General features: G+C 34.5%; 1 protein-coding gene across 1 annotated transcript in view; it reads left to right on the top strand.

The window, feature by feature from the left end:
- The window catches only part of NBEA (neurobeachin), a 373019-nt gene that overhangs the window by 85882 nt on the left and 264324 nt on the right, over positions 1-22813 (top strand). Inside the window, 2 exon segments of the mRNA XM_031061401.1 lie at positions 8169-8607; positions 19906-20060. Of these exon segments, the coding sequence (XP_030917261.1) occupies positions 8169-8607; positions 19906-20060 (594 nt within the window).

Here is a 22813-nt window from a genome sequence, read left to right as displayed (position 1 = left end):
GAGTAACCTTTTTAAATTATAGCTACAAGTTTCAAGTAGATTTAGCTATAGGGGTCAGGATCACTTGAAATGAGTTTTTCCACTTCTGGTTGCTATTGAAGCTGTCCTTGCTTACCTTGAAGGTTTATTGTACTATTCCTTTCAACAGTGTTTCCACATCTTCAACAGTAGAAAATGCAATCCTTTTTTTTTTCCTTTTTACACTTTGGATGGCCTCTTGTAAATTACTGAGAACACAGTTAAAATTAATGAAGTAATGAGTAGATATTTTCAGTTGAAAATTGATGTTTCCATTTGTATTATTCAGGAGTGTTTCAGAAATGAAAGTATGGCAACAGTGCAATTTAGCGTACATATATATAGTGTGAAGCAAATCAGGATATAGGTTATCAGAAACTTCTATCAAAAATTGATTGACTTTTCCACCTGCTTGCTATCACTGCCTATATTTTTCCCAAAGCACTGTAAATTAATAGATTTCTTAAAGATATGTGGTGCAGTTGGACTGGAAGCTATTGATTTATTTTTCTTGACAGAACGAACTGTATTAAAATGTTGCAGAAACAGCTTTCTCCTTGAAGACAAGTAAAGTATCCAGTTTTTCATGTCCCCTAGGTATATAGTACTCTGGGAATTACACTGTTATTTGTATTTCTAATGTAGTAGCATAGAGATTTCCAGACTATTTTCAAACTATTTTGCATGAGGGTAACAGGCTAAGTGTACAAAGTGGACTAAAGGACAAATTTCCACTGCCTGTGAAAATATTCTTTGCCTCAGGAAATCCTGACAAAACTCATGTCTCCATTCCCCTCAAAAACTAGTTGTATATGTATTTTCAAGAAAGGAGAATCCTATAAGGAGCATGGGTGATAATCATGATTCTCATAAAATTCCAATTCTATTGAATTTCTGCCTGCTGCTTAAAATAATAATACTGCTCTTCTGATGAAACATATGCTCCTTATTCCAACTACATCTGAAAAGATATGCATTTGAAGATCATGAGATTGTAATGGATACATCTTAATCTATTATTTATTGCCCTTTACCAGCTACTTAAGGCATCATAGGAGATGTTTGCACATATATTTCATTATTAATTGATCAGTAATTATGTATGCATAAAAGCAGTTGTAATAGGGACTATTTTATTTTCATTTGTTTGTACAAATTACAGATGTTTTAAAAGTTTTTTAAAAACTTTGTTTTTTAAAAAGTAGTGCTTAAACCAAAATGTTTTAATATGTTTCCTTGTCTCTATGGAACATTCTCTGTGCTCCACTGTTAGTTTTTGTTGCTGGATGCTGTAACCTACAGAGAGAGATTTTTTAAAATTTCATTTGTAAGAAATGTCTAATTACAAAACTACTATCTTTCTCAGCATACATCAAAAATACAGATATTATCATAAATATCCCTAAAATAATTTATTTTTTAATTTTGTGGGTTTGAGTTTACGTAATAAAAAGATAAATTACTCAAAATATAAACTGAAAAAACTAGGGAAATTCACCTAGGGAAAAAACCATTACCATATTGTTCCTAATTTCCATTCAGGTTTTGTTTCAAAAAGTAAATACCTGCTCTACTCTAAAGCTAACATTTCTTTAATGCGACTTCTCATTTTCTTGTTTTTATTGTATCTTTTTCATATCTTTTAGTTAATATCTTGGTAATGCTTTGGCTTAAGACATTTTATTTGGCAGCCAGGTAATCAATCAGACTGATGTCTTATCCATCAAACACTGAGTGAAAGACCTTTGAGCAGTAAAGAAGAATTAAGACATTGATTAAAGACTGGCTAAACAGATCAAGAGGTTGTGTCTCTCATAAATGGATCTTTCAGTGTCCTTTCTGTGGTCAGGGTAGGTATGGCCTCCCTTAATGACTTCAAGGAAAGAGACAAATGAGACTTTTGAGGAATTTGAGCACATAGAAGAAATTTCCAGAGAACAAAAAGAGATGTGCACTTATGCACCTCCAGCAGTGAACAGAGGTTGATGATAACTGTTCTCTTCAATCACTTCCCAATCTTGATTTCCCCACCCTAAGACTCTCCTCCTCTACTCCTCTCCCATTTCAGTGCCTCTCTGCTTTTCCTGGTTGACAGCTGCATCACTTCTCCTCACAAATCCACACAGGCTAGAAGGAAAATTCCCAACCCTCTGTCTTAAATCTCCTGCACCAAAATCTATGCCCTTCCAATTGCCAACCCTCCCCAGAGTATTCTATATCTGACTTTCCTCAGTCCCTTCATTTTCAGCTGTGTTCCTTCTGCCCTCAGCCACACATATCAGAGCCCTGAGGTATCCTACTTGTGGCTTTTCCTCTTGCCAGCCAGAGGCTGCCATGGCATGTGCTCTGCTTCCACCTCTTCATGTGCACATGTAGCAGCTGAATCTGCATTGCTGTCCTTGTGGAAGAAAAGGGACAATGTTTGGTCTGGCAGGAATTTCAGAAACTTGGATAAATATTTTGGCTAAATACAGATGCAGGCTAAATGCAGGCTGCATTTATCAAATGTTTTTGTAGATAAAAGACTGATAGTGAAAGAATGGAAAATTGTAACCCTAAGCCAGACTCTTTTCCCTCACATTTTAATAATAGAATTTAAAAGAAAATTGTTTAAAAATATTTTAGAACAGCAAATGAGTTCTACTCTCAGTGTTGTTCATCTTTGCCTCAGAAATAACGGAACTCCGTGAAGTCTTTTAGTGGGACATGACCAAATTTGCCTATTAATGCATAGCTACATGAAGATTTACACCAGCCAAGCTGCCAAAATTCTAGACCATCTAGATTCTACATGGCTGGGCCATGATCAGGGTCACTATAAAGGGAATTTTATAAATAATAAAAACTTAAAACTTTCACAGGGAAATAGAAATGTCAAGAGAAGGTCCTGAGTAGCAGATAGAGAACAGCTTGGAGTCTTAATGCTTCTTTTAGGGGAATTCTTCTCACTGTTGTGCCTTAACCTCCAGGGACATTTCTATTGCAAGCTCATTCTTGCTTACTTCTCTCAATGTACCTTTAAATCAATGGGCCTTCTTGCTCTTTCTCACTTGTCTCAATGTACCTTATTACTCTTTGATTCTGTTCCCATATTTAGTTTCTCATCTCAGTTTAATCATGCTGCTTCTTACACATAAAAATAAGTTGAGTGATTTTGCAAGGAAGAATTTTTCCACTCTGTCTTTATGGCCTTGAGTTTAGGAATTGATTAGTTGACTCTTCCACCTATGGAGGAAGCTGTAATATCACTGCCTTCTTGGAATGAAAGCATTTTCAGCTTGTAGGGTGCTGTTTCTGGAAGTTTATAGAAAACTTCCAAGGGTTTATAAAAGGCAACTGTTAAGGTTATCACCAGCACTTTAAGATAGCTATGCAGAAAACAACTAATAAATTTTTTCAGTGCAAATGCAGAAAAAGGTGGTAACAAGTCCTATATCAAGATTGACCAAACCCTTCCACTGCCAAATGTTTCTCTACTGTTTACAGCAGAAATTTGACAATTATTTGGGATAGTATTGCTTCCCAATATTTTTTCAGCCATATTGTAAGCAATTAAAAAAATAATTTTCGTTCATCTTACTTTTGAAAAATGTCAGCACATTTTTATCTAGTAGGAAGGTTTAACACTATGAAAGAGACAAGAAGATCACAGGAAAATACACTTTATTTTTTTCAATCTTTTTAAAGTAAATAAATATTAAAAGTGTGATTTGTGTCATCATTTTTTTATAATGACAAAACTGTGTGTATTTGCCTTACATATGAAATGGCTCATTATTAGGTTAATAAACAGGGGGAGTGTGGGTTGTATTTTTTAGCCATATGGAAGCAGTGCAAGAGCTATTTAGGTAACTCAGTAGGTTAAAACAATTACAATACACTTCATAAATCACAAGCAAACAAGATATTTTAGGGAAGGAGCGTGACGGATGAGGTCACTAGATATACAATATGTCATTTAGTTAACTTAGGCCCATATTTTTCCCATAATGTAGTAGATCAACTCATTAGTTAGAATGAAAAACAGTAAGAAGGAGGCATCTGGCTTCCAAGTGCCTATTTCTGACAGGGTTAAGATCACTAGATCTAGTAATGGTTCTGCTTTGTCTACTGACATGGCCTTGTGCTGTAGAAAACTGATGAGGTTTGCTGAAAATTTAGTGTCTTACTGTCACAGTGTTAGAATGTGGACAGATGCAATCAGTTGTGGCTTTGCTTCTGTTCATGTTTACCATTTTGCTAAGTTGCTTTTAAGTATTTAGGATTTTTATAAAATAATAGATGTTTCTGGTTTAAGATTTTTCTAAATCACTTTATGAATCAGTATTTATTTCTGCATTCAGAAGGCAACAGAAGTGCTAAGACATGGTGTAAAAGAATATGGAACAGAACTTAACAAATATCCAGTTTTATAACTGAAACTGGTTGGGTTTTGTGACCTATGCTAAGAAGTTTACCATTCACCTAAAGTAATACTAGTAATAATAATAATGCTGATCAAAAATGTCTTATAATACATCTTTTCACGCATATTTATGTGGATTTCACACATCCTAATTTGCTAGGATTCTTACCTGAAAAACAGTTAAGAAGTCTTATCAGTTTTAACCTATTTTTTCTTAAGGCACAAAGTGTTAATTGAACCTTTGAAACCCTTACTCATTTAGATTGTTTGATGTTTTAAAAATGAGAGTTAATGCACTCCACTTAGTATTTTTTAGATATTGTTATTCATAGTGAAAAATCAGACTGAGCTGATTTGGCTTAGTGCAGCATATCTGTATTAGTTATTAGAGATACAGCAAAAAAACTAAAGATACAAATCTGATTTTTGTGTAAATCAAGTATCCATACAATTGCCTGAATTTAGAATAGCTTCCTTTATATATTTTTGCCCTAAATCCTTTCAATTAGTGTTATGTACTTTATAGTAGGTCATACTGAAATTTTATGGTCACAAATATAATTTTGATTCCGTTTTTGGCATCAAATGACGCAGGCCTCCCATCATTTTATTTTCATTTGGGAACAAAGGTTTGTAAGTCACCTGCTGATTAATTAAGTACAGTCCTATTTATAACATCTCAAGATTAGTCCTGTTTTTTTTTAACTTGCTATGCTGATTGGAAAGCTTTTCCATAACTTTAATTATATATTGATGACTGTCACTTGCCAAATTAAAATTTATTCTTGGTGAGTTTGTGCTGGTTTTCTAGTGCCAACCCTGCAATCCCTTTTTTTTTTTTTAAATTTTCATCTACAGCTTGTGATGGCTGTTGTATAACTTCTCAGTATTAGTTTAGCCAGACTATGTCAGCCAAATTCTTTTCAGCAGCAGTAGATTGCTAAGTACCTCCATAGTGGCACTTCCATATTTCTCAAATATGAAGGCATACACAGTATTCCATAATGAATCCTTCCAGAGACTTCTCTAATGCTGTTAATGCTTAGCTGTTGCAAAACATTCAAAAGTTTGGAGCCACATTTGCCTTTTCTGTGAGATTATTGTATTGGCAACTAAATAATTACCCACTAATTGATGTATCCAAATCCTTCTTTTCAGTCATTTACCAAAGATGAATTTCAGTTATAATGGGAAGCTCTGTGATCTTCACTAGATACAAAGTTTTTCACTATTAAATGTAATTTGAAGTTCTGCCATAATGCCTTCTTACAATCATGCTTCTGTGACCATCAGTTGTACCTCATAATTTTGTCATCAGCAAATTTAGCCACAATGTTTTTACCGAAAACCTTTATTCAAAATTTAAACAAAATTGCTCCCATGGTATTTTTTATCAGTGTGATTGACTTTTCTTTTCTTTTGAAAGTAACTGATGGCTCCTTCTTAGCCAGTTTCTTTTCCTACATTCTAATTATTTCCAGGGTCTCATGACTAAATTACAATCTGTTGTGACAACCCCAACTTTACTGAATTTACTATATTGACCCTTACTTTCTCTGAACAATAAGTATTAAAAAAGCTCATTTAAGAAAACCATTTTTTTAAATTTGTCTCACTGCATTCCATTACTATTCTTTACTCCAAAATAAATCCTGAAATCTTGCTTTTTGTTGAAGGTTTGCAGTTGTTGTAATTTTTTTCATATCTCTTAAAAAGAGAAACCTTGTATGGTTTTCTTCAGTGATGTGTAACTATCTCCTGTCATCTGTTTGGCAAAAGTGCCTACTACTAGACCAGTAATATAATGGATATTTCTTTCAAGATTGGCTGAGTCAGTTCATTACAACAGATTTTAATGTGTTAAAAATCTTTCTTCTGGTTTACTCAAGGTAGTTGACTTTCCACAACTATATTTCTACCAGGTTTTCTGTTCAGCATTGTTGACCTTAATGGAAATTGAGGTTGGGTGTAACCTAACTTCACCATGTAGTGGACCATCGTCTCTTTTCAGTTCCCTCCTTTCATTTGCATAATAATGGAGCCTTATGCCATTTTATTCACCGTATATTTCATGGGCAACAACCTGCTTTACTGGCTGTCCAGTACTAATCTTCCCTTCAGTTGAGAAGTGTTATCTTTGTATGGATGGAGTTTAAAGAGACAAGCAGAAAATTCATTAGCATCATTCTGTGGATCAGATGTCTTTCTGTGCCAAATATAGGCAGTACTAAGTAGATACGAATCTTTTTGCTTCCTGACCTGGCAGATGCTAAATGCATTTGATGCAGCTCATAAATCCAGTTTCTGCTTCCTGCTTCACAAAGAAGAGCTCATATCTATTTGATAAGATGCATTTAAGGCACTTAAGAGAAAAAGAAGGAAGTGGCTCCAGTGTTTATGGCTGTTAAAAGAAGAAAACAGTGCTCCTTTATAATGGGTGATTCTGCTTCATCTTTTTAAAAGCCTCTTCTGTTCTTTCTTATTACTTGTACGTATGAAGAGGTTTACATGACCATTAACACAATGGTTCAAACACAAAAATAATCTCTTACAGATTTTTTTTATGTGTACATGTATGTAATCACACTTATGCCCGTGTGCTAAATAGGTATTTTTACCTGACTGTAACAAAAAATCGATAGTGAGATATGAGATTGTTAATAAAGTTACATTTTTGATGCACATTTTTTGGTAACAGAGCTTCATTCAAATATGCAATAAAATATTACCCATAATATCTAAACCACTGTATCAGAACCATTAAAAAAGTGTTCTTATTTCATACATAGGGCAGCTAAATTTTGTAATCAAACAAGTAATTTAATGAAAATAATGTTTTAAAATAAACTAGGAAAACATTTTCTCAATAAAAATAGCCCAATTTGTCTTTCTCTAACCAAAATTAGGATGAGTTACTCGCAACTCCAGCTGACTTTTGTCTAAGCATAGCAAATTATTCTTATTTAATACAGATTTTGTGTCTGTTTCACTGAAGTAATTAATAGAGATGTGGTCTTCTCGGTTACAAGATGCTGTAGAATCCTTTTCAATCTGGAAATGTTCCAAACTCAACAGATTTCACTTGCCTTTCTCTATGAAGCTGTGTTTATTTTGTTCATTAATTGTTCCTGAATGACATAATTTTACCTTTTGTGGGAAAAGAAGAGGAATCTAAAACATAAATAATAACTTTTGTTGTTTTCCTTCATGTATAAATTAATCTGTATTCAGTGTAATGGTATCTGTGTAGAAATGCGTGTAATACACATTTTAAACAAAACACAAAGCAAAAAAATGATCTAGCAATGTTCTTTTGAATGCAAACTTAATATTTGATGACAACAATACAAAAGTAAATTTTACAGTAATCCAAAAGCATAAGTGATTGCAATTTTTTCTTCTAGTAGGCTCAAGGATCATACAGTTCTGCAGTTGACAACTTATAATTTTAGTGTTGTTTTTGCTGGCAGTATTTTGCTCTTTGATTACTGTGTGAGTAGTGGCCTGTAGTTTCTAAATGTCACTGAGTTTGTATAATGCGATTTTGGGCTCCCTCTTCCAAGTCTGTCTATATGCCAAACAGCTGCTGGAGGTAAAATGTTTTGTATGTGGAATGAGGTTTTAAAGTTTAAAATACCATTATTTGTGGCCTTTCTAACATGTTTCTGGCATATAAAACCTTATGATCATATTTTATGGGAAAATATCAAAATAAATTTTGTTCATGATCTCTATTTCGCTGCAGAGACACCAACTGTGTTTCCAGAAAATATCAAAGACAAAGAAACTCCAACACCGGTTGAAGACATTCAGCTGGAAAGTTCTATTCCTCATACAGATTCTGGAATTGGAGATGAACAGATGCCCAATATTTTGAATGGGACAGACTTGGAGACCAGCACAGGTCCTGATGCTATGAGTGAGCTGCTGTCTACTTTGTCTTCAGAAGTGAAGAAATCTCAGGAGAGCTTAACAGAAAGCCCCAGTGAGATTCTGAAACCCGCATCATCAATATCCAGTATCAGCCAAAGTAAAGGAATAAATGTCAAAGAAATACTGAAAAGTCTTGTGGCAGCCCCTGTTGAAATTGCAGAATGTGGTCCAGATCCGATCCCTTACCCAGACCCTGCGCTGAAGAGAGAAGCTCAGGCTATACTTCCCATGCAGTTTCACTCATTTGACAGGTATATGGTTGGGCTCATTATTTTATATTTATGTAATTCAGAAGTTTGAAGGGCTTTTATTTCATCAAGAAGGTTATTCTACTGTTGGTTGGTATTATAGTGTGTTAAAAACAACAGCACTATGTCTCCCTTTCTGCATTACCAACAGACCACACAGTACAGACAAAAGTAATTCACCTTGTTCTTCTCTGTTAGCAGTGAATAAAACTCTGTGAAGTACTTGGAAAACAAGCCTCTTGCAAAGAAATATATGTGCAATAAAATCTTTTTTTCTTTAAGATGCTAGTTTAGTGAGAAGGAGGAGGGGCAATATCTACTGATACAGAACAGATTGTGCAGAAATTCAGTAGAATATTCTTTCAAAGGCTTGAATCTTAATTGGATCCATCATTGAACTGTTTTCTGGTACTGAAATGCTTTGACCATGGCAAATTGTTTGCTTGGTCATGGTGGAAACCAGTTTCCTTTTAGGTCTTTAAACAACAGAAGCTGTTAAAGCTCAGAAGTTAGTGCTTAAAACTAAATTCACGACCATTTCCACAAAGAGTCCTTTGTTATTGCGTTTTTTTCTTGGGCTGTATCTTCCTGGTTTCTAATGAATATACTTGCCTTTAAATGTCCAGTCCCTCTCAGTCATCCTGAACATAGAGATTGCTCTCTTGTGGAATTCTCAGCATCCTTCCAGAAGTGTAGTCCCATCCATTGTGAGTTTAGACCTAAGTCTTGTGAGTGTTGATGTGGTTGTATCTTACATCCTTTCAGTTTCTTCATAAAAATATTTTTGAAATGTTAAAAATTGGATCAAGGTTTAAAGACAATTTAAGATGTCCTGAAAACTTAAAAGTATATTACTTTATCAGGCAGGTACAGATAAAGTTCAGGCAAGTAAAACACTGAAGGAAATTTTAAAAATGGGCAGAAAAGAGTTATATTATGATTTAGGAGGAAAAAAATCTACATTTACAGAAAACCTGCAAAAATATAATATATATCTTTATTAAGTGTTAAGAAAAATAATATTCAGTGTTTTCGACATAACATGAACAGCAAAGTGCAAGAATATATGTCACAATTTTAGAATAAAAGTGAAGTACTTTTCCATTATGAGGTCCATAAAAAAATCTGATGTCTTCTTGTCTGTGTATATAAATACTGCTTCTTTGAAATAATTTGACTAGCAATCAGATAGTTTCTGTTGTAAGAGATGATTTTGTCAAGATACAGAAAGTGAAATATTCTTTAGATGCAATGGCTATATCCCTTCCTAACATTTTTAGGTGTTAAATAATATTTTAGGTCTTAAGACTTTTCTAGAGAAAGCTCATTTAAGAGCTTTTTCATTAAGATGATTTTTTTTTTAGTTCATCAATCTGCATATTCTTTTTAGATTGATGTCAATATGAATTGAAGAATATTTTTTTCTTCCTATACTGTTAGGAATTTTTGCTTTTACTCTGTGAGGAACCACCATATTCTTGAGTACATGCTTGTACATTAAGCAGTATAAAACATCATGCTTCATGTAGAAATAACCACACCTTAACTGTAAACAACAAAAATGTTACTTTGTCTGAATTTCTACCTGGGTTAATGAGAAAAATCTTTCATTCAGAGAGCAGTGGTTGATTCACAAAATGCCAGACACCTAAATTAAAAAGGAGCATATCATCTTATGAGATGTCTTTGTCATTGTTAGAGGGAACTTGACATAAAGGTGATTGAAGGCATGAATTTTACTGTGCATTTTTAAATTATAGCTCTATAAGAAGGCATTTAAAACTCCAAGGGCCTGCAGTCGGTTGGCCATAACCTTTATTTAATGCGAGCACCTCCATTTAATTGTTCTTGCAACAATGTGACTGCTTATACCTTTTGAACATCATTACTAGTAGTAGATCATATAGAATTATGGAATTATTAAGAGATGCCTCGTGTCTACAGCTTATAAGTTTTGATAGATATTTCGTACTTAATACGTTTAGCAGCTAATGAGTTTAGTGGTTTGTTTTTTCTCTGACCTGTTACCCTGCCAACCAAATTTGATGATTTCCTGTACAAAGTGCACCGCTGTGTTGTATCTTGGTAGCATACATTGTACATTCAGCCTTTGGAATCATTCACTTCTTCAGAGGAAAAAAAAAAAGTGGTAATGGGTGAGGTTTAGGCAAAAGAATTCACTTTTACATCATTTTTGGTGCTTTGTTTTTTTTTTAATCTTAAATAAAAGACCCTGCTGTCTGAGTTTGATGAGTGAAGTAGATGATGATAGTATAACCAACAACTATGAAGGGAAAAATGACACGTTCAGGCAAGTCCAGCAGATTGGGAAATGTTACATTATTTTATCCAACTAAACAAATGTTTTTGAACTGGGGCCATCTTGATAAAAATACAGATGTTCTTAGCCCATCAACTAAGACTTCAACTGACTAGCTCTACTCCATGGCTGCATTATTGAATGATGCGCATTGTTCAAGCAAGTATTCCCCTGTGCAGATTTTTCATATTGCCAGAGTACTTGACCACTGTGACAATCTTTGGAGGCAAATAATGGATAGTGATGGTGTTACTTTTCCTAATTACGAAAGTGGAGCCGATTCAGTAATAGTTATAGAGTCTGTATACTGACTCTATAACTTTTTATTGGGGATGAAACAAGGGTTAGGGGAAAAAACCTTTGAATAGTATATTGAAATAATAACTGAACAAATTTAAGTATTATTTAACAAAGCAGCATGAATTTTACCTAGTGGTGATTTCTGAACATTTTATTTCCTGTAGTATCCCAATAACTATTGAAAAACTGAAAAGAAATTACAGCAGGATTGTCTTTCCATACTTGCTCATGTAAATGAAATTGTGTTTACTAATATAAAATAACAGGTAAATAAGATAAAATGTTTGGGGTTTTTTTAAGCTAAAAATATGCCTGTAAACCCTATTTTTGTAGGATTTTGTGTTGCTGTAGTTTATGCAGCTTTTGGTACTTCACTGAGAAGTGTGGCTACTGGTCATCTTTATTGTCCCTGGGGAGAACCATGAGCAATGGAGTGTATTGTTTTGTCAGGTTCTATTTGTTTCAGGTTTTATAAAACAAGCACAGTGATTACATGTTTATAACCAAATCTAGGTTAGAAAAATGTATTTTTCACATTAATCTGAAGATATTCTTTGTCCTTTTGAGGCTATATTTTGTTTGTTTGGTTTTTTTTTGCATTTGGAAGTCTGAGTGCCTAGCAAAAGAATAGTTGAGGTAATTTTCTTTAATTATGATCATGGATGAAGGTAAAGACCACATAAAGTAAACTCCTGTAAATAGAATTCATATTGAGAACTATATTTTAGCATTTAATACAATGTGTTTTGCTCTGCATGTTATTTTAATTGTACATTGCTAATGTGTCCGTAGGAGTAATTTTATATGAGACTACCGCGTATTCTCCCGTGGAATTTGCGCAGTTGTAAATGAAACATAAAAGCAGAAAAAGTGCCCAGCATGTTTTATCAAATGGGAGCTCTGTGTAGCTAATGTATGCAGCAGTTCAAGTGCTATCAAATGTAAATGATGAGGTGATATTGATGAAAGGAGGGGATAGAGGTCTCGGGGGGCGCTGATGACGGATTGAACAGAAGCGGCCTTGCGCCGCACGTAACTCAAGTCTGTCGTCTTCACCACTCAAAGCCGTAATGGGAGGTGGCAGTCTGAAATGAGTTGCCACGGCAAAGAGTATTATTTTTGAAATGCTTTCACACAAATCACTAGGCCCTGCATACAACTTAGTTTCATGCTTTAATGTCATCAGGAGGCACAAATTGGTGTGTCTAATTGTTTGCCACCTGCCAGCAAAATGAGCTGCCAGGCAGCCAGACGGGTTTGATTGTCTGTCAGCTCTTCAATAGATTGAGAGTGACAACATCAAAAATTTCACTTCAAACTCTGAAGCTTTGAGCAGCTTTTCAGAGACCTCTTCCCCACAAGTGCTTCTGGACAACTGCATTTTTCAATTAGTTTTCAATATATTGCTGCCTTCTGCCTCATCTGTCTTAAGGTAGCTGTAATTACATTATGAGCTATATAAACAGATTTCTGGGACACTAGAGCCTGGATCCTCAAAGTTATGACATATCTTTTAACGTCAGACTGAATTTCTTGAAAATGGCATCCAGGTTGACATTTTTAGAAGCAAACACAAAGGGTGATTTCACCTAGATTTGTGACTAATGGAGCATAACTCACCAATAATTCCTTTTTGCCTCCTTATTTACTGTCTGACAAAAGTCAGTCCCTCTTATTGATTTTTAGGGTTTGGGGATTTCTTGTTTCTTTTTTTTTTTTGTCAATTTGCATTGGTCTCACTAGATGCAACCTAGATCATTATGGTTTTTGAATTTGTTTGTGATTCTACTTAGTATCGCATTTTGAAGCTTACGCTTCACTCTCTACTTTTTTCTAGTAGAAATTTCTCACATGGGTGCTATTATTGAAATTGTGGTTGTGGGGAGTGCTTGTGGCTTTGTGTCTCATTCATTATTTTTTTCAAACTGAAGTAATTTACATATATTTTCTGGTTTTATAATTATTTCAATGGGAAGAATTCTTGTATAAGATGGAAACCTTGAGTTCCTAGAAATTAAAAGATCAGGTTTTTTTGCTGCTTTTAAAGATGTGATTCCCTTTTAATCCATTATAATTTCACAAATTGTAAAATTATGGGTTTTCTTAGTTTACATACTTGCTGAAATCTTTAGGAACATATTTGAGAATATTTTGGAGAACACCTCTTTGAAGTACTTTAGTTTTGATTTTTGCAGTTTGTTTTCTTTATTCCCCTGACAGAAGGACCTGGGGGTCAGTTTTAAAGGTGCTGGAAAAGGTGGACAACTTGTGAGATCCAGTCAGGTCTCATACATGCCCTTCCCATTAATACAGAGGGAGGTGGTCTTAAAAAAAATGATTAATTTTATGTAGGTAGGGTATATTTAGAAAGATTACTCAGAGAATCTACATTCTTTGCTAGAATGCAGTGGTGCGGTGGGTTTTTTTTCTTTTTTTTCCTTTTTTTTTCTTTTATAGTTAAATGATAGAATGCAAAAAGATAAGAACTGTGAGAGAAGATGCACTGAAGGTTCAAATAGAGAGGTTCAATGTCTATCTGTTGTATGATGTCCCACCTTTGGAAGATCATTAGTATGCAGTGGTCTACTAAGTTATTTAAATAGGAGGCCATATTCCTGTTAGAGTCATTAGAGTCTCCAAATGATGATTGTTGAAAAATCAATTTGATTTTCATGAAATCTTATTAAAAATTTGTCATGGATAAATACTGTTTAGTCTTCTCCCAACAAAAATAGTTACTTTTTAAAGTTAATTACAAATAATTGAAGAAAAATAGAGCAACTTTCCTATGAATCAGGAAGGGATAGGTACTGGTGCTGTCTGTTCTTAGGCACTGCATTCACCATTACTTTGGGTAATAATGGTCACAATAGAGTGTGAAGAGATGAATGAAAAACCTAATCAGTAGTGTGGGAATTAAAGGACTCATCTGGTTCCAGTCCATTCAAGGCAATTTTCATTATCTTTGTGCAGTGAAGACTGGTCCAAATAAAATACTTGATGGCTTCTCTAGAATATATTTTTCTGAGATAGCAGTAAAAATACACTCCAGAGAGTGAGGTAGGGTTTCAGATCCTTTTAGAGAAGAGGGCTGAAGTTGCATTGTCTGTGTTCCTACAGAGTGCCTTAGTCGCTCATTTAGTAAATATAATAAAAGAGAAAGGGAAATCTCATTGCCACATCAGCTGTTTGTTTAGGAAAAAAGTCATCCTAATTTATGAATAGGTTCAAGTAAACCAAAATTGGGTATATTAACACTCAATTTATTTTCACCAAGTTGTAATCATATTTCCCATATCTATCATGTAGCAATCTAGCTACACAGGTAGCTTTCAAAACACTTCTTATCACCTGTGTACTGTGAGCCTTTTCATATTCATATACATGGAACTGTAGGTATATCTGGCCTGAAGCTGATGAGGAGAAACCAGCATCTCCCTACTCTCTAATATAATTCACTGGCTATATAGATGAAAATTGAACTGCATTTTTGTCTTGCTGTTTATCCCTATCTGCCTTCTTTTACTGGACTGATTGTAACTTTTTAGCCTTTCTTTTTTTTCCCCCCTTTTTTCAGTATTTATACAGGATTAGATTCCTAACCCTTATTCATTTATACCTCATATTGATTGTTTCTTTGAGATTTTTTCTATATTTGATGATGTTCCTGACATTTAATACATAACATGTTCACTTAGATTTTATTCACTTTCTTCAAACTTATTAAACTTCCAGTGTTTCCCATTTCTCTGTTTAGCCAAGACCATTAATCTTTCCTGATAATCAGCTTTTTTATCTTTTAATGTTTTCATTGTTTCTTGTCAGTATTTTAGATCATTTTAGATGCTTCAAGTAATTTATCCTGGATGCAAAGGATGGAATTTCTTTGTGAATAACACTCCTCTTCTTGATCCTAGACTGAGGATCAATGATCTTAATGGCATTGTCCTAAAACCCCACCTGAGATGATTTGCTTTCTTCTAGTTAGAAACAGGCAATTTTTGTTTAGTAGATTAGGATCATTTCATGTACTTTGAGATTTGGAGGTTTTTGTGCATGTGTGCAATCTAATGATTGAAACAATCCGTAATACATGGATATTCAGCACTAATATTTCATTTGCAGAAGTCCCAACTATTACCTCCTTCTGTGAACCTTCCATATGTCTTCTACAACTCATGTGTATACCTCACAATAGTTTAATCCCCTTTTTTTCTCCATGGCTCTTTACTCTGAGTTAAACCTTTCCTCCTTGGTATCAGATGTATCTTATCTTAATGCAGTCAGCCTAATAGGTAGTTGCTTAAAGATTCAGAATATGTTATTAGTAATGTTGCAGGTTCAGCTCAGAGTCTGGGGGTGAAATTGGAAAGAACAGGGGGTAAACAAGAATATAAGTGTTTCATAGAGGATTAGATATGTACAGATATGGCCGATATAAATAAATTTTAGAGAAGGAATATTAGGCTTTCTTTTCAGAGATTGAGTTAATCTAGCTGTACGAACAAGGTAGTGTGTAATATAGCAGACAAATTGCCACCCACTTGCTAATGTGATTTCTTCTGAAACCTCTGAAGCTGCTGTTTGACACAGAGCAATTCTATGGAAAACTTGCCTGAAGTCTGTGCTGCCTTTTGAAGAATGCTTGAAAAATCCTCATGCTTTCTGCTGCTGTGGGGGAGGAGAGGAGGAGCAAGAATATTAATTCAACCTTAAGAGGTTTCACATATCCCACAGGAGAGTAAAGTGATTCTAATTTAATTGCTGCTGCTCAGATAGGTAGCTCAAGACATCCAGTATTGAAGGCTTATCTCTGACCTTTACGTTGACCACAGTGATTAAGTTGGAAAGCCTTTAAATTTTAAAATGGAGAAGAGATACAGAATGTGAATTGCAGAGAAAGAGAAAATATAGAGCTGCATAATTCGTGTGTCACCAGCACTGTGTAGCTCAATATTTAAGTAAAGTCAATTTTAGAAAGTGGTGGGGTTTTTTTTAATTTCCATTTTCTCTTTTTGCATTTCAATGCATTAATGGTATTATTTTCTATCTAGTTATTTAATGCAAATTTCTAAACCCCAGAAGAATCCTGTAGCTATTTGCTGAGGTTATTTAATGAACCAGCAATGCATAAGTAGTGTGTGCATTGAATCAACAACACTCATCTTAAGCATGATATGAATTATGATGACTTCAAGCTCAAGTTTAAAATTGGTAAAGGACACAGAGTAAAGGAACTGTGATTAGGAGCCACAGGTACATTTAGGATTGAAAAGCACCCAAGGAACACAGAAATAAAAATCAGTTGCTACAGACAATTACTATTAAGTCTTTGCTGTCTACATCATTGGGAATCATTTGAGACCACGATGATGTGATTCAGACAATTGTGGACCAGTTTGGAATATTTAGGGACTCTGAAATATGTTTTACAAAGCAAGGCCTAAAATGAAATACAGAAGTGCATATAATCTTTTCTTCTAGTCTATAAATTTCTGTTCCTTCATGAAAAAGAAAACCTGAATGTCCGACAGATACATGTAAAGTATCTATCAAAGTAAATTCATTCCTCAAATCTTTTGATGCTCAAGTATAATACTTCTTTCATGAGTCTGTTTTTTTTAATTTGCCTGTTTTCACTGTATGTGCTGTTGGAGTGGTTAGATTGGTTGAAAGAAGAGTTTATTTACTTGAAGGGCAGTCATGCTCTTTCACCTTTCTTGTTCTGCTGTCCCTCTTATTGTTTTGCACATTTTTGACCACTCTATTGTGTTGTTCATACAGTTTTTCTGTCTGCTTCATCTAAATGTCATTCTGTATTCACACACTGTATTTTGTTTTATCAGTAAGAATGAGACATTTTGACAAGGTCACCATGTATGGCATGTCAGAAAGCTGCATTTTCTTTCAGTCTGGGATGATGTCATCTCACTGATTTTCCCTATTCTGATAGTAGAGAGATTTCTATTGATATTTCTTGATAATTTGTTATTTAATGGAACCTGACCTATCCTAATGTGGTGATTTAGATACACAAAACAATGCCAACTATGTGTAGAGCATTATATCTGTGGGATATGGGATGGATTGTCCTTCTTGCTACAGAAGCTGTATTTCAGTTCTAAACTACGCTTATTAGGGGTCCCTTCCAAATCAAACTGATCCTATTACATATGGGAAGTAAAGCTGACATGTGTGCACTTTGCTATGGAAAGCTAGGTGATCTTTTGGATGCTCTGAAAGACCACTATACTATCTAAATATGAGAAGGAAGACCTTGAATTTAGCTTCATCTTTAGAAAAATAGCAGGAAAATAAAAAATACTTCCACAGAGATCGTATTGCCAATTTAGCAGATAGTAATACCAGACTTTACATGAGGGGGGAATTATTTTACTTGAAATAAAATATATGCCTTTCACTCACACTCTCTTACATTTGGGAACCCTGGAATGAGTGTGTGTCTAAGGACTCTGTTCAGCAGTCAGGGATCCTTCCTGCTTGCATCCAGATGAGAGGTCCAGGGTCTGCTCCAATGCCATGGAGAGTGTGGGATGAAAGCAGTCAAGTCTTCCTCACATCTCCATAAGTTGGCCACTCTTTCCAGGATCTGTATTTGCCTTTTTTTACTTTTATGGACCTGCCAACAGCCTCTCTGTCCTTTCCAAGCTCTTTGAGACATCACTCTTCACAGTTTCTGTCTGCAAGGTCAACTTGTGAAGCAACATGTTGACCTGTGGTCTTGGTGACCTGATGATCCATGTGCCATTAGAACAGGCCAGTCTAAGACACCCTTTCCTCCTATGTCTTTTCTTCTTGTGCTCCAGCATAAAAATACTCCCATTCATTCTTCATTCAGCCTTTCTATTGCAATTCTCTACAAAGGTAGAGGGTAATGACAGCAGTTTCCTTTGGAAATGAATATAATTGGGAAACACTCCCACCTAAGAAGCAAACTCTAATTTCTCCTTGTGTTTTTATGACATTACAAGGATTTTGCTTTTGAGTACTTATTCAGTATTATAACCCAAATCCAAATATTTGATTGAGGTATTAATTGAAATAGAGATCTTTGTATGTAGATTGGGGGTAGTTTTAGGAAATTTCATGGTGTTATGGAGCAGATTTATCTAACCCCTGTAGACCCAGCTTTGTTCAGCTGTAGCTGCTGCTATGTAAACACTTAATATGAGCAGTGATTGTAAGATTATTAACTACAGACAAAAGCAATTATTTTGGTGTCACCTCACTTATCTTAATCAATAGCTATTGCACTGTTCAAACTCATCTCCTCCTAATGTAAATGGACTGAGACAAAAACCCATGGACATGCCTAGACTTACCTCTCTAACAGTACATGCGTCAGGGCAGGGGTAAGCTGTTGTTCAGAATGCAGAGACTTCAACCCTCTAAAGAGAGCAAGGGGAAAAATGCTAATGGACTGTTTTGTACACTGTCACCATCAGTCTTTAAAATCCAGGGAGATGGAGTATTTAAACATATAGGACAAAAGTACATTACCCTAAAACATTGTGCCACACCCTATGATTCATTATATGCCATCATATTTACACAAAAGTGTAACAAAGGAATTTCTTGAGTAAAATGTGACCTCATCACATAATTGCCTTTACTTTTTTTTTCACAGTGATTAATTTTAAAGAGTGTATCTGCTTAAACAGAAAATGTACACAATGATGAAAAGATATTGTTCAATATTATACAAATATGATTTGCTTCAGGTTTGTTTTTCATTCATGTTTGCCACTGAAATAGACTTTTAAGGAGAAAGGGGTTTTATACATAAATGGAAATATTAAAAAGAAAAATGTAAATATAATTTCTTTCGCTATGAGAGCCTCCCAGTGTTGAAAAATTATTGTGTCCAAAGAGCAAGTCTTTTGGTGTTCACACTTAAAAAACCCGTAAGTGTGATTTCAAATTAGGTTTAAAAGTGTTTGAGTGCAACGTTGCCTGCTTACATTAGATATTGTGTTGGATTTTCTGTAAGGAAGCCCTGTTTTCTTCTTAAAAGCTTCAAATTCTCAAGACTGCTTTTTAAATCTCAGCAATATCAATACTGTGAAAGCAAGTATTTATTGTGTTGCATTGTTGCTGTTCAGTGTACATCATGTGCTATGGATTAAGATGAAAGAAGGCTGAATCTAAAATTGTTTCTTAGTCATCTCTGTCATCACGGTACTGAGGAATAACCTTCTGTATTCAAAAGTGCAGCTGAAAGGCAAAAATTTTGTTATCTTAGGTAGCTTCATTAGGATCAACAAATTCACAGTCTTTATGACTGCATGCATATAGACTTCTAGTCTGCTGGCATAATTTCTGACAGCTAACATTATCTTTGCAAATCTAGAACACATTGCAGTGTTACACTGTTGATAGCAGTGTTCTCAACATGTTGAGATGGTGGAGTCTTTCCATTTTGTGAGTGTTGGAAGATAAATTATGTTCTTCGGAGTCACATGAAGCTGCAGAATAAGGATGGGAGTATGGTTTTTGGGCCTGTTAACAGAGTTTTACCCTATTTGAGAAAGGTTAAGAAAATTTATAATATTATGTATTTCTCAGAAACTGTGTTGTAAACAGCCTAAACCCATCACAATCAAAAACTCCTCCTGGCTCCCTTGTGCAGGTTTAGTAATCTGTTGTTTCTTTTTCCACAGGAGTGTGGTTGTACCAGTGAAGAAGCCCCCTCCAGGTAGTCTGGCTGTTACCACTGTTGGAGCTGCCACAGCTGGGAGCGGGCTGCCACCGGGTAGTACACCTAATATATTTGCTGCAACAGGAGCTACACCAAAAAGTATGATTAATACAACAGGTATTGTCCTTAAATATTCTTGTGACCCTCATTTTGTCTTTGTTTTGTTACCTTTTGTGGTGTTTTGTTACCTTTCCTGGTGTTTTGTTTTTTAATCATCTTTGTATTGCTGTGGTTGTAGTTCCAAAATAAAACTTGGAAAGGTTAAACCTTGGCCTTTATCAGAGACAGTGTTTTTCTTGTTCTGTATTTATAATCTTTGATAGTGCACAGTGGACTTACACAGCCTTAAATAAGTCCATAAATAGCCTCAATATTGTTTTGTAAGTGTTGTTTAGAATTGAAAGGAGCTAACTTTTCTAGTGCTCTGCAGTAGAGGATGTTTAGGTGATACTTACCAATTAATCCCTCCTTATGTATCAAAGAAAGTAGAGGCAAGTAGCTACTTAATAAACACATTGTAGGGTGAACATTTTGGACAATTACTATTTGTTGGTGAAAATTATGCTCTTTTTGGAAGGTTTTTTAGTAAGAAATGACTTAATTTAACTGAATTCACCCCTTATCAGTAGTGGTTTTTTGTAACCTATAGAAGGAGGACAAGACCTCCTTTTAAAATTATTTTTAATATTAGTAATGGGATTCTCTATCATGAAGGAGCCTGTTGACAGTGGAGACTGATTTCCATTGAGAAAGGAATCCTTACTGAAAGCAATGGATATTTAACTTAAAGTCCTTTGAAGTATCTGGTTATAGTCTTTTTTCTTTCTAAAAAAAGCAAAAGTGCATGAGAGAAGAGCTCTCTTCAAGGATATCACAATTTCAGTCAAGGGTTGAGGACATGAAAATCTCTCTGGGGTTGCAGCAAACAGAAGCGGATGCTTTTGGCATCCTTCTGCTTTCTGGAATAATATGAGCTCAATTTTTTGTTCTTTCCTTTCGCAGATTACCCTTAATACCTGGTAATAGAACTTTGATTTTGTTAAGAATAAAAAAAAAAAGCTTAAAACCTAACTTTTCTGAGGCAGATGGGAGGAATGAATACTCTGAATAATGTTATTGCTTCTCTCAACAGTCCATTTGTGCAGACACTTGTGTTAATCTTGAATGGATTTCCTTTTAGGTATTCTTATGTCGTGCAAAAAATATCTTGCACTGGAAACCTTGTTTTCCAAATGATACTGCATAGGAGTAAGCTTTTCAGTCTTCTTACTGATTAAATATCTGAACTATTTTGGCTATAATGTAGTAGCCCTTGTTTGTAAGTAATTGCATTTTAAAAATCAGTTATTTCCCTAATACCGTTCTTAGTAGAGGGCAGTATTGCAGAAGCCATGGTACATGTCTGGATTAAAGGGTCCTTTTTTTGACAGATCTTACTGTTTCTTTTTTTTTATTTATGAAATTGGTTTTGATCCTAATCTATGGATTAGCTTGATTAAATGAAAAGTACTGATTTAATGGAATTTCAGCAAGTGTGAGGTTTAATTAGAACTATATATGTACTGAATTCTGTAGAAGATTCAAATTTTTTAAGATTTAAGTTTTATATCCACATTTTAGAAATGCTAAGCATATTAATTACAGTATAAAAATAGTATTCCATTGAAAATATTTAAATAAATATTAGATTAAAATGCTCATTTTGCCGTTTTTAATTAAGCTACACCTATGATAGTCAAAACAGTGACTCATGTATGTCAGTTTTTGAGACATATAGACTATCTAAAAACTTTCTGCTTTATATACCTTTAATCCATGAAATATCTATGTTATTAATTATTTTAAAGTAGTGCATAGAATTTAATTGAACAGCACCATTTTTTAAAATTTTTCTAGGATAGAAAGGAAACAGAATGCAATTTCTTAGAAACACTAGATGTCCCCCCAAACCTATTTACAGTTGTTTTTACAGTATGTCACAGATACTCTAGAAATACATATAGAAATAGTTATATCTATGTGATGGGTAGCACAATCTATAAGGTATATTTTGTGCTGGACTTATGTGAAAGTTGTTTTTTTTCAATTATTCATGGGTTATAGTTGGTGTTTACGTTCCATCTGCCATCACTGTCACAGTCAATGTCATGTAGTGACTTAATGAGATGCATGTTACTAAAGTCCTTTAGTGCTGCAATTTCATCTTTGGGGAAATAGGTTTCCCTCCTTCATGTTTTTATGCAAGAAACTGGCTTTATAGTTTCTTAGACTGGATTTCTGTAATTCATATCCCGATTCTTACTTCCATGTTAATACAATGGTTCTAGGTCTGTTTGATCTTCTGGAAGCCTAGCTGGTTGAACAACTTAGCAACTGCATTTTTAAACAAGCTTCACGAAGAAAATTTCATTTTGGAAGGAAAATGGAATAAACAATAAAATATGTATATAGGAATATAATAAGTGAATAAGAACACAAATGCACACATAGAGACATATATATATATACATATATGTGAAGGCTTAATGTTTCTTAAGATATCTTATTCTCAGTTAAGTTGCTGTGATTCCTATGTTGAGGGAGATAGACTACCTTATACTTTTTTCTCAGTGTGTTTGGGTAAATTTTGAATTTGTATTTAATCCAAGTCAGATCACACAGCATAAACCACAATCCATTTCCCAGTCCCATTATTAAAATAATTTCCTAAATCAGTTCCTAATCTAAATCCTGAACCTCACCAGCTACTTTAGTGCCAGCAAGCCCAGTAAATCCTGCTTGCATTTTGATAGTGTTTTGAATTTAAATATCCTTAAATTATCTAGTCAAAATTCCTATCTTTACCTTCTTTTATCAATAAAAAATAGCTA

This window comes from Geospiza fortis, unplaced genomic scaffold, assembly GCF_000277835.1.
Source record: "Geospiza fortis unplaced genomic scaffold, GeoFor_1.0 scaffold181, whole genome shotgun sequence".
NCBI lineage: Eukaryota > Metazoa > Chordata > Aves > Passeriformes > Thraupidae > Geospiza > Geospiza fortis.
Note: the sequence above shows the minus strand (reverse complement) of the source record. Positions and strands in the feature narration are given on the sequence as shown.